This window comes from Natrix helvetica (assembly GCF_964273705.1).
Source record: "Natrix helvetica genome assembly, chromosome: 15".
Lineage (NCBI taxonomy): Eukaryota > Metazoa > Chordata > Lepidosauria > Squamata > Natricidae > Natrix > Natrix helvetica.
In genome coordinates, this window is record NC_138565.1 from 7,143,303 (window position 1) to 7,155,764 (window position 12,462).

Here is a 12,462-nt window from a genome sequence, read left to right on the forward strand (position 1 = left end):
ACCAAAACTGGATGCAGAATTCCAAGGGTGGCCTTACCAAGGCCTTATATAACTTTAACTTTAACTTTATTGGATTTCTAAACCGCCCCTCTCTCAAAAGAGACTCGGGGTGGTGTACAGTCATATTAAAATAGTTAAACAGTAAATATACATGCCACAAGTATGAAATAAATAAATTAAACAGTAAATTAAACATAAGACTGGAGGAGGTAGTGAAAATTCCCTGTACAATTTAGTTAAGTTAGATTTAAAAAAAATTAAGAAAATTTAAAAATTTAAAAACATCAACTTTAAAAACTATCCCAGATAAAATATCCGCCAGGAGGTAAGAGTAGAACTATAAGTGGGCCAGGCCGGCTAGTCGGAACAGGTGAGTCTTCAGTTTTCGTCGAAAGGAGAGAAAGTCGGTGGTGGTTCTGATATCGGGGGGGGGAGGTCATTCCAGAGGGTTGGGCCCATCACAGAGAAGGCTCTACTCCTAGGCGCCGCCCATTGGCATTGCTTGGCGGACGGCACCCGGAGGAGTCCCTCCCTGTGAGAGCGAATATAGTGGTATTAACCCTTCATGCAATCTTGATTCTTTCACAGTATGGTTCAATACTATGATATTCGGCCCAAGCGATGCTTGCTGTGTCCTGTTGGAGTTTATGCTTGGTTGGAGCAAATCTTACGATGGGCTTTCTCTGATCTCACTCACATGGGAAGGGCCTCACCATTTTTTGCTAGACTTCACAGTACTATCTTTGTAGAGATTGAGAGTAGAGGATCTTTGAAGCTCGGGGTTGAATTGTGGAGTCCTTGGTGCTCTCTGAGGTTGTTTTCTTGCAGACATTTCATGACCCAACTAGGTAACATCATCAGTGGTAGAAGGGAGGGAGGTTTTGGAGAGCAGGAGGAGGAGGAGGACGATGACTGTGGGGTCCTTGGTGTTCTCTGAACGTGGTTGCTTTCTTGTTGATGTTTCACTACCCAACTACATAATATCTTTGGGCAATTAAACATCTGCAAGAAACAATTAAGCTCAGAGAGCACCAAGGACCCTACAGTCCTCCTCCTCCTCCTCCTCCTCCTCCTCCTCCTCCTCCTCCTCCTCCTCCTCCTCTCCTTCTCCTTTCCTCCTCATCTTCTTCTCCTCCTCTTCCTCTTTCTCCTCTTCTCCTCCTCCTCTCCTCTCCCTCTCCCTCCTCTCCTCCTCCTCTTCTCTTTCTCTCTTCCTCCTCCTCCTCTCCTTCTCCTTTCCTCTTCTTCTCCTCCTCCTTCTCTTTCTCCTCTTCTCCTCCTCTCCTCTCCTTCTTCCTCCTCTCCTCCTCCTTTCCTCCTCATTTTCTCCTCCTCCTCTCCTCTCCCTCTTCCTCCTCTCCTCCTCCTCTCCCTCTTCCTCCTCTCCTCCTCCTCTTCTCCTTCTCTCTTCCTCCTCCTCTTCTTCTCCTTTCCTCATCTCCTCCTTCTCCTCCTCCTCTTCTCCTCCTCCTCCTCTCCTCCTTTCCTCTCCCTCTTCCTCCTCTCCTCCTCCCGCCCCTCCCTTCTAGCACTGATGATGTTACCTGGTGGTATAATGAAACATCTGCAAGAAAGCCACCACAGTTAGCACCAAGGGCCTTGCAGCATCCAACTGGAATGTCTTTTAAAATCGGGATTTGTGCAAAAGCAGAGAAGAAACACAAGACTTGCTCCATTAGCCAGTATTATCCATCCGAGTTTCCCCCCCCCCCAAATGTATAGAAGAGTCTGGTTTAGCTCTGAAGTGCAGATGAAATGTTTCTAAGTTCATTGACAATATCCCATCCCATCCCACGAGATAGCTCTGAAAACACCGACTCTTGGGAATACTGTTTCTACAATATTACGAGGCTGCCATCTGGTGGGAAAGATGAAAAATCTGAAAGGCTAAAAAAAACCTGGTGGTGAGCTTTCTTAAATAGAAAAAGGACTTAAGAAATGGAGGCAGTGACAGATTTTATTCTCCTGGGCTCCAAGATCTCCGCAGATGGGGACGGCAGCCAAGAAATTAAAAGAGGCTTGCTTCCTGGGGAGGAAAGCGATGGCAAATCTAGACAGCCAACTAAAAAGCAGAGACATCACCCTGCCAATCAAAAGTGCATCTAGTCAAGGCTGTGGTTTTCCCAGTTGCAATGGGTGGCTGTGAAGGTTGGACCGTAAGGAGGGCTTGAGCGCCAAAGGATGGAGGCCTTTGAACTCTGGTGCTGGAGAAGACTCCTGCGAGTCCCTTGGACTGCAAGGCCATCCAACCGGTCGGTCCTAGAGGAGATCAACCCTGGCTGCTCTTTAGAAGGCCAGATCCTGGAGAGGAAACTCAAAGACTTTGGCCACCTAAGGAGAAGGGAGGACTCCCTGGAGAAGAGCCTCATGCTGGGAAAGATGGAGGGCCAAAGAAGAAGGGGATGGCAGAGAATGAGGTGGCTGGATGGAGTCACCGAAGCAGCCGGCGTGAGCTTAAATGGACTATGGGGAATGGTAGAGGACAGGAAGGCTTGGAGGAATGTTGTCCATGGAGTTGTAATGGGTCAGACATGACTTCTTGACTAACAACAAGAAGAACTTTCTATTCTATTCTATTCTATCCTATCCTGTCTATTCTATTCCTATTCCCTGTTATATTCTAAGTCTATTCTATTCTATGTCTATTCTATTTCTATTCTAAGTCTATTCTATTCCTATTCCCTATTCTATTCTATTCTATTCTGTCTATTCTATGTCTATTCTATGTCTATTCTAAGTCTATTCTATTCTATTCTTTCCTATCCTATTCTTTCCTATCCTATCCTATCCTACCCTACCCTACCCTACCCTACCCTACCCTACTCTATTCCACTGGACTGTTTGAGTTCCTGCTAAGGATCGTCTTCCCAGCCAGCTGGCTTCAGGAGGCCCGCTTGCAACTCTGCTGCTGAAACGGGCCTCCAGGCTCCCCTCCCATTCCCAGCCCTAAGACGGAAGGGAGGGCAGCGCACCCAAGACCAGCGGGCTCTCCTGCGTAGGCCCATCTCCCACTCCCCTCGCAGGGGAGGGCAGCAGGCAAACATCTCGTCAGCTGGGACAGAAGCCAGCTGGGAAGATTTAGAGCTGAGATGGATTAGAGCGAGAGCCGTAGGGGCAAGAGCCCTTGTTTCGCTCCTTGGCTTCAACTCCAAAGAGGCCCGTTGTGTGCCTGGCACCCAGGAGTAAAGCAAACCTTCCCATGTTTCCTCTTGGGACCACTACTCATGCGGGCAGGGCCGTGGCCATGAACCCTCTGCTAGCTGGCATCTTCCTGGGTGGGTTTTCCCGTCTCCTGGCAGGTAAGGGCAACCCCCAGTTCTTTCTGTGTGGTTGCGACTCTGTGGATTCCCCCCCCCCTCTCTCTCTCTCTCTGTCTTCTGTACAGATCGGTGGGCAATGCTTCTTGTCTTGGGGAAGGTTTTCTGGAGGGGGTGTCCCTGCTTACCCTTGGGAGGCAGAACAGTTGAGCTTCACCCTCAAATGATCTCTGAGCTTCTTCTTCTGTTCAGGCCACTCCTGGGCAGAAAACTCCCAGACTGTGAAAATTGTGTGTCTCCTGGGCAGGGGACAAATCCATTCTCTTCTAAAGAAGCAAGATTCCTCTCCGGTTAATGCCTATAAAAGGCATCCAAACAAGGTGGTGAATTAAGGATAGAAGCATGGATGCATGGATCGATGGGTAGATAGATAGATAGATAGATAGATAGATAGATAGATAGATAGATAGATAGATAGATAGATAGATATCAGATTGATGATTGAGAGAAGTGAGAGAGATGAGAGATATCAATGATTTAGATAGATAGATAGATAGATAGATAGATAGATAGATAGATAGATAGATAGATAGATAGATATGATAGAGGTATTGATGATTGAGATAGAAAGATAGATAGATAGATAGATAGATAGATAGATGGATGGATGGATGGATGGATGGATGGATAGATAGATGATAGATAGATAGATAGATAGATAGATAGATAGATAGATAGATAGATAGATAGATAGATAGATAGAAAGAAAGAAATACAGTTTTAGGCTGCGTAAACAGAGGGATGGAACCAAGATCACGTGAAGGGTTGATGTCACTTTATCAGACCTTGGTAAGGCCACACTTGGCATCCAGTTTTGGTTGCCACGATGTAGAAAAGATGTGGAGACTCTGGAAAGAGGGCAGAGAAGAGCAACAAAGAGGATTAGGGGATTGGAGGCTAAAACATAGGAAGAACGGTTGCAGGAACTGGGTATGTTTAGCTTAAGAGAAAGAAGGACTAGGGGAGACAGGATAGAAGTCTTCCAATATCTCAGGGGCTGCCCCAAAGAAGAGGGAGTCAAGCTATTCTCCAAAGCACCTGAAGGCAGGACAAGAAGCAACGGGTGGAAACTAACCAAGGAGAGGAGCAACTTAGAACTGAGGAGGAACTGGAAGTTTTTAAAACCATTTGTCTGAAGTGATGTAGGGTTTCCTGCTTGAGCAGGGGGTTGGACTAGAAGACCACCAAGGTCCCTTCCAACTCTTTTATTCTATTCTATTCTATTCTATTCTATCCTATCCTATCCTATCCTATCCTATCCTTCATTCTATTCCATTCCATTCTATGTCAGGTTTGGGGGGGGGGGGGTTACAGAAAGAGAATGAATAAGGATTGGTTCCTAAAATAAATATACAAAAAAGTGTGGATTTGGCCGAGAGAGGTCTCTGAGATAAAGAAATCGAAGATAAGGAAGCCAGAAGAATGCAGGAGAAGCCGAGATGGTTGGCCACGATAGAAAAACATGGAGTAATAAGTGAACTGCATTGGTATAAACTATTTAGCTATGTTTGTTTTCCTTTCTTTTTCTTATCTCCGCCCTTACTTCTTACTTCCATTCCACCCCCACCCACCCATTGCTTATCCCCAGAGGGAGCACAGTGGGGTGGGGTGCTTGCTGATAGATCAAGATCTTCTGTCTGTCTGCGGAAGGGAAGGAATTCCCAGTAGACAGACGGACGCCTGCGTTGGCTTAATGAGTTGCTTAAAACAGAGCAGAGAGAGAGAGAGAGAGCTTTCATTGGTGATGTCCTTGCAACTTGTCGTTTTCTTTGATGAAGCTTTGCTGCGCTGGGTGGTAGCTCCTGGAGAAAGGTCCCCATTACTTATCCTGTTGTTAGTACAGCGTCTAGAGCAAACACTAAGCGTAAAATTAAAACATCGTCCATTAACAGCTCAGGAGAACAAAATAGCGGCCGCTTCTAAAAGTTAAATAAAATAGACCTCCGCAGCTTCTCCAAACGGGGTGTGGGTTTGGGGACTGACTCCTCAAATGTCACAGAGAGGAGGGGGGGGGTTTCAAGCTATTTTCCAAAGCACCCGAAGGCCAGACGAGGAACAATGGATGGAAACGGATCAAGGAGAGATTCCACTTGGAAATAAGGAGGAATTCTCTGACGATGAGAACAATCCACCCATGGAACAGAAGTTGCCTTCGGAAGTTGTGGGAGCTTCATCCCTGGAGGCTTTCATGAAGAGATTGGACTGCCACCTGTCAGAAATAGTGCTTGGGCAGGAGGTTGGTCTAGATGGCCTCCAAGGTCCCTTCCATCTCTTGTTATGCAACAAACTCCATTTTAGCTGCAGGGATTTCTGTATCCCCTACACGGGAAGGGGAGCACCCCTTGAAAACCCAAGAGCATTCCGGAGCTAGGGGCAGAAAGAAGCTGGACTATTGGTGTATCTAAGCTGGCCTCCTCTTGAAAAGAGAACATCCTTTACTCCTTTTCTTCCAAGGACTCCCTGCCCCTGCCCTCCCCCAAGTCTCCTTCCTCCCACAAACCTGGATTGTAAAATATTTCCTGGCACATTCCAGCCTGTTTTATTCTTGCTGACAGAAAATGCCTTCAGCAGATTCTTATTTCCGTAAAAGGGGGACGGATTTCTTTGGATTCTTTGCTGGAGCAAAGAAATAGTTCCATGGAAGAGAAGTCCGAATAGAGCTGGAAGGGACCTTGGAGGTTGTCTAGTCCAGCCCCCTAGTCAAGCAGGACACCCTATACCATTTCAGGCAAGTGGCTGCCCAGTCTCTTCTTAAAAACCTCCAGGGATGAAGCGCCCACAACTTCTGAAGGCAACTTCTGTTCCGCTGCTTAATTGTCCTCCCTGTTAGGAAGTTTTTCCTCAATTCCAGGTTGCTTCTCTTCTCGATTAGTTTCCATTCACTGTTTCTTGTCCTGCCCTCCGGTGCTTCGGAGAATAAGCTGACCCCCTTCTCTTCCTTGTGGAAGCCCCTCAAATACTGGAAGACTGCTATCAGGTTCCTCCTAGTCCTTCTTTCCTCCACACTGGCCATACTCAAATCCTGCATCTGTTCTTCCTACGTTTTAGTCTCAGGACCCTTAATCATCTTAGTTGCTCCTCTCTACGCTCTTCCCAAAGTCTCAACATCTTATTTTGCAACGTGGTGACCAAAATCGGTGGCAGGATTCCAGGTGTGGAAGCCTGAGGCTTTATCAAGTGGTACTAAGACGTCCCCTGATTTTGATTCTGTGCCTCTGTTTATACAACCAAGGATGGTGTTCGCTTTTTTGGCTGTGTTTCAGCGATCGTCCACTCCCTAGCAATATTTGACACGTTCCCAAACTCAAAGGACCATTCTTGGAAAAAGGTATCGCATCGTGGTTGCCAGTGTTTTGTGTCTTTGCACAGATATTTGCAAGTTGTGTTAAGTGTGAGGGGGATTGATGCCGAGAGCAGGTTTCGAAAGGCCAGCCTTGTTGAATTGGCTAAGGAGCACAGCTTGAGCAATATTAAGGTAAAGGTTCTCCTTCCACATATGTGCTATAGTCATTCCAGACTCTAGGGGGCGGTGCTCATCTCCGTTTCAAAGCCAAAGAGCCAGCACTGTCCCAAGACGTCTCTGTGGTCATGTGGCCGGCATGACTCAATGCCGAAGGTGCACCTTCCCACCAAAGGTGGCTCCTGTTTTTCTACTTGCATTTTTGACGTGCTTTCGAACTGCTAGGTTGGCAGAAGCTGGGACAAGTCGCGGGAGCTCACTCCGTTACGCGGCGCTAGGGATTCGAACCGCCGAACTGCCGACCTTTCTGATCGACAAGCTCAGCGTCTTAGCCCCTGAGCCACTGAACGTCCCTTCTGAGCAACATTACACCTGCCCGAATGGAGGGTTTTCTCCTTTCTGTGGCTTCATGGCTTAATGCTGGCTTCTGGCATTCGGTAAAAGGCTCCTTCTCAACAGACATCCAGAGCTCAAAATCTGCCACAGTGGAAGGAGGAATGACTACTGATTCTTTATCCCCCTTAGCTACTCTTCCAAGGTGTGAGTTGGCTTCCTTGTGTAGTCCAGTTGTGAAGAGATGTCGTCAGGGCAAGCTGGTTGCCAGCGATCACAGCAACAGATCTCCTCCACCGTGGCAAAACAAACAAACGAAGAAATCTCAGAGGGAAAGCTCCACTCTTAATAAGCCACTAACAAGGGAGCCCAAGAGGGCCGTGGGGATTAATTTGACATTGTGGTAGAAGCGTCGGAGATAATACCGCTCCCCACCCCAATTTAAACCGTGTCAGCTTTGGAGGACCTTATTTTGGGAATGAAGGTTTATGAGAACGAGGAAAGTTGTTTTCCCTTCTGAACGGAGGTCCGATGGGAACAGGAAAAAGAGGCTTCTACTCGGCCTCTTCTTCCAATTGTCGGCCGGGACAGGAAAAAAAATAACACAAACGAGGCAAGCTAATTCTACTGGAGGTCTGGTTCCCCCACCATAGAGTCTCCTCCTAGCGCAGTGTCCTTTTTTCTCTGCTGACCGGAAGTCCAGTTCCCCCACCATAAAGTCTCTTCCTAGTGCGGCCTCCTTTTTCCTTTGCTGATCAGAAGTCCAGTTCTCCCACCATAGAGTCTCCTCCTAGCACGTCGCCCTTTTTCCTCTACCTGTCCTAACCGAAAGCCCTATCAAATTGTGGAGCCAACTGGCAACAGGGAGCTGCAGCAGAGGGATGGAAGAGCCACATGCAGCTCCAGAGCCGGGGGAGGGGTTGCAACCCCTGCCCTAAACTGCTCCTGCTTTGCTTAATTCATGCAATACCCTGCCATTTCTCGACCCCCAACACGTTCGAGAAGATGACAGGAGCTCAGCATGCTAGCTGGAGGACTCTGGGAGTCAAAGTCCACCGCATGAGTCCTTTTGGAGAAGGGCGGCATATAAATCCAAACAAACAAACAAACAAACAAGCATCTTAAAAGTCGGTGAGGTTGACAAAGATTGCTCTTATCCAGCTTTAATTGGCTGCAACCTACCTCAACGTAGGGTGAGAGGAAGTTTTGCAAATTCTGTTTTGTTGGGTTCCAATTCCTTCCTGTGGACAAGGATAAGGCTCTTAAAGAGAAATAATCCAGAACTTTCTTTATCTGGCCAGCATTCTTGGGGATTAATGGGAATGGGTGTGAGGAGTTGGAAGGGGCCAGAAACTGCTTAATCCCTCTATTTAGCCTGGCATGTTTGTAACTTACATAATACAATACAATAGCAGAGTTGGAAGGGACCTTGGAGGTCTTCTAGTCCAACCCCCTGCCTAGGCAGGAAACCCTATACCGTTTCAAACAAATGGCTATCCAACATCTTCTTAAAGACTTCCAGTGTTGGGGCATTCACAACTTCTGGAGGCAAGCTGTTCCACTGATTAATTGTTTTGCAGGAAATTTCTCCTTAGTTCTAAGTTGCTTCTCTCCTTGATTAGTTTCCACCCATTGCTTCTTGTTCTATCCTCAGGTGCCTTGGAGAATAGCTTGACTCCCTCTTCTTTGTGGCAACCCCTGAGATATTGGAACAATGCTATCATGTCTCCCCTAGTCCTTCTTTCTCTTAAGCTAAACATACCCAGTTCTTTCAGCCGTTCTTCATATGTTTTAGCCTCCAGTCCCTTAATCATCTTTGTTGCTCTGCACTCCCCTCTGCAACCTCCCAGGGCTAAAGGAAATCCAGCCCACCTGAGCGGGAATTTGCCCGAATGGTGCTTAGAGAAGAACTTCAATCAATCAATCAATCAATAAGGAGTAGAGCTGGAAGGGACCTTGGAAGTCTTCTAATCCACCGCTCAAGTGGGAGATCTTGTACCATTTCAGACAAGTGGATGCCCAGTCTCTTCTTAAAAACTTGAACGGCACTCATGCTCACACTGGAAAATGGAAGACTAGTTCTTCCAGTTTCCGGCACTGCCACACGCATGAAGGCAAGCTGATCATTGTGCACGCATGCCATAAACCCGGAAAAGGAATGGCTGATGCCGCACATGTCAGGCAACATGGTCCCTTGTGCTACTTTGAGCACGCATGCCATAGGTTCACGATCACGGCCCTATACCATTTCAGATAAGTGACTCTCTAGTCATTATCTTTATTTAACGATCCCCTAATCCCTTGCGGGGTGGAATCTGGGCAACCGAATGGAGCTAGCAGAGTGTTTACTGACCAGATGCCCTTCCTGTCGCCAATGGGGAGTTTTGTTCAGCAGATACATTCTCATTGTCGCCCAGAGATTGTCTGCCTCTACAATATACAATAGTAGAGTTGGAAGGGACCTTGGAGGTCTTCTAGTCCAACCCCCTGCCTAGGCAGGAAACCCTATACCGTTTCAGACAAATAGCTATCCAACATCTTCTTAAAGACTTCCAGTGTTGGGGCGTTCACAACTTCTGGAGGCAAGCTGTTCCACTGATTAATTGTTCTGTCAGGAAGTTTCTCCTCAGTTCTAGGTTGCTTCTCTCCTTGATTAGTTTCCACCCATTGCTTCTTGTTCTGTCCACAGGTGCCTTGGAGAATAGCTTGACTCCCTCTTCTTTGTGGAAACCCCTGAGATATTGGAACACTGCTATCATGTCTCCCCTAGTCCTTCTTTCTCTTAAGCTAGACATACCTAGTTCCTGCAACCGTTCTTCATATGTTTTAGTCTCCAGTCCCCTAATCATCTTTGTTGCTCTTCTCTGCACTCTTTCTAGAGTCTCCACATCTTTTTTAGATCGTGGCGACCAGAACTGAATGCAGTATTCCAAGTGTGGCCTTACCAAGGCCTTATAAAGTGGTATTAACCCTTCACGTGATCTTGATTCTCTCCCTCTGTTGATGCAGTCTAGGACTGTGTTGGCTTTTTTGGCAGCTGCTGCACACGGCTGGCTCCTATTTAAATGGTTGTCCACTAGAACTCCAAGATCCCTCTCACAGTTACTACTATTGAGCACGGTACCACCTATACTGTACCTGTGCATTCCGTTTTTGTTGCCTAAATGTAGAACCTTACTCTTTTCACCATTGAATTTCATTTTATTAGATAGTGCCCAATGTTCAAGTTTGTCAAGATCCTTCTGTATCTTAAGCCTATCTTCTGGAGTGTTGGCTATTCCTGCCAGCTTGGTGTCATCTGCAAATTTGATGAGTTCCCCATTCTCACAGCCTCCTGATTGTGAGGCGAGAGCTCCACCTCTGGGCCACCGCACCGCTCCAGATAAGTGACTGAGTCTCTTCTTTAAAAACCTCCCGCGATGGAGCCACCCACAACTTCTGGAGGCCAGCTGTCCCACTGGTTAATTGTCAGGATGTTTCTCCTTCATTCCAGGTTGCGTCTCTCCTTGGTTAGTTATACAATACAATACAATACAATACAATACAATACAATACAATACAATACAATAATACAATACAATACAATACAATAGTAGAGTTGTAGTAGAATAGTAGTTTCCATCCCTTGTTCCTTGTTCCGCCTTCTTGGTGCTTTGGAAAACAAATCAGCCTCCTCCTCTTTGGGGCAGTTTCACCGTGTACGGTTGTGCAAACTCACAAGCTCATCCTTCTTTTCCCTTTCCCCTTTTGTCTCCTCTAGGGATCGAATGTGCCAACGAGATCGATGAATGCGAAGACCACCCTTGTGAAAATGGAGGTACCTGCGAAGACGCCATCGCCGACTATATCTGCCGTTGCGTCTCCAACCCAGGCGGGGTATCCTGGGGTGGGAAGAACTGCTCCGTGGAGCTCACGGGGTGCAAGACCCACCACTGCCAAAATGGGGCTGTGTGCGTCCCCACCTTCCAATCGGAGGCCCACGGCTACCTGTGCCAGTGTCCCCCTGGATTTTACGGGCCCACCTGCTCCACCCCAACCACCTTCTCCCTCACCGACAACGGCTACCTCTTAATCAACGCATCTGCTGAGGATCATAAGAACGTAAGTGAGCAAGGAGCCAGCGTGGCTCTCCGGTTCCGGACCACTCTTCTCAACGGGCTCCTTTTCTACCGAGGCCACCAAACTGAGCACCTGCTCCTGGAACTCTACGCTGGCCTTCTCCAGGTGATGTTCTTGACCCAGGAGGCCAATGTATTGTTCAAGCTGGAGGACCCGCCAGTGAACGATGGCCAGTGGCACAAGGCAGAAGTCTCTCTCCAGGAGTCTCTTGAGTTCAGGCTGTGGCACGAAGCTTGCCAAGGAGGCATCTGCCTGTTCAGCCATCCCCTTGGTGAGGCCACCCCTCTTCTGCCCTCGTTTCTGAATATATACGTTGGAGGAGTTGAGGAGGCGTTGAGGACCAACTGTACGGGACACTTCACCGGTTGCCTGGAAGACCTGCAGATTGACTCCAAGATACTCCTACCAGAGGAGGTAGAAGGTCTACAGCTTCCTGGATTTCAGCTGGGTTGTGAAAGGACGGAGTGGTGTCAGTCTCAGCCTTGTTCCCACGGTGGCCAATGCATTGACTTCTGGACGGACTTCCGTTGTCACTGTTCCCGGCCTTACGAAGGACACACTTGCTCCTACGGTGAGTAGCACGACGCGGTTCCTATTAATCTCCATGAGACAGCCGGACGTTGGGTAAGAGATAAAAATATTTCCAGAAACAATGATCGGAGCAGGTGGTAGGTGGGGAATTCATCTGCTTGGCTTTGGTAGAATAACAGGGATTTGTTTTGGGTTCTTATCCAAGAAGAAGGACGACAGAGAGAAGGGAGGGCTAGAACTGGTGGTGGGATTCAGCCAGTTAACACCATTTCAAGAGAACCAGTTGTTAACTTTCTGAGCAGTTTCTGGTTGTTGGAACAAATCATTAGGGAAGAGAACCGGTTGTTAAATTATTTGAATTCCATCACTGGCCACAACCATTAAATGGCCTCGTGTAATAGCATAACAAAGTCGGAAGGGACCTTGGAAGTCTTCTAGTCCAAACCCCTGCTCAAGCAGGAAACTCTATAACGTGTCAAATAAATGGTTACATCTCTTCTTAAAAACTTCCAGTGTTGGAGCATTCACAACTTCTGGAGGCAACTTCTGTTCCACTGATTAATTGTTCTCCCTGTCAGGAAATTCCTCCTCAGTTCTAGGTTGCTTCTCTCCTTGATTAGTTTCCACCCATTGCTTTTTCTTTGTGGTAGCTCCTTAGATATTGGAACATTGCTGTCATGTCCCATCTGATCCTTTTTCTCA

General features: G+C 47.4%; 1 protein-coding gene across 1 annotated transcript in view; it reads left to right on the forward strand.

Moving 5' to 3' along the window:
• CRB2 (crumbs cell polarity complex component 2) overlaps window positions 1–12,462 on the forward strand; it is a 55,961-nt gene that overhangs the window by 29,554 nt on the left and 13,945 nt on the right. The window contains exon 7 of the mRNA XM_081967602.1: window positions 10,871–11,800. Coding sequence (XP_081823728.1) covers window positions 10,871–11,800 — 930 coding nt within the window. The remainder of the gene's footprint in view (window positions 1–10,870; window positions 11,801–12,462) is intronic.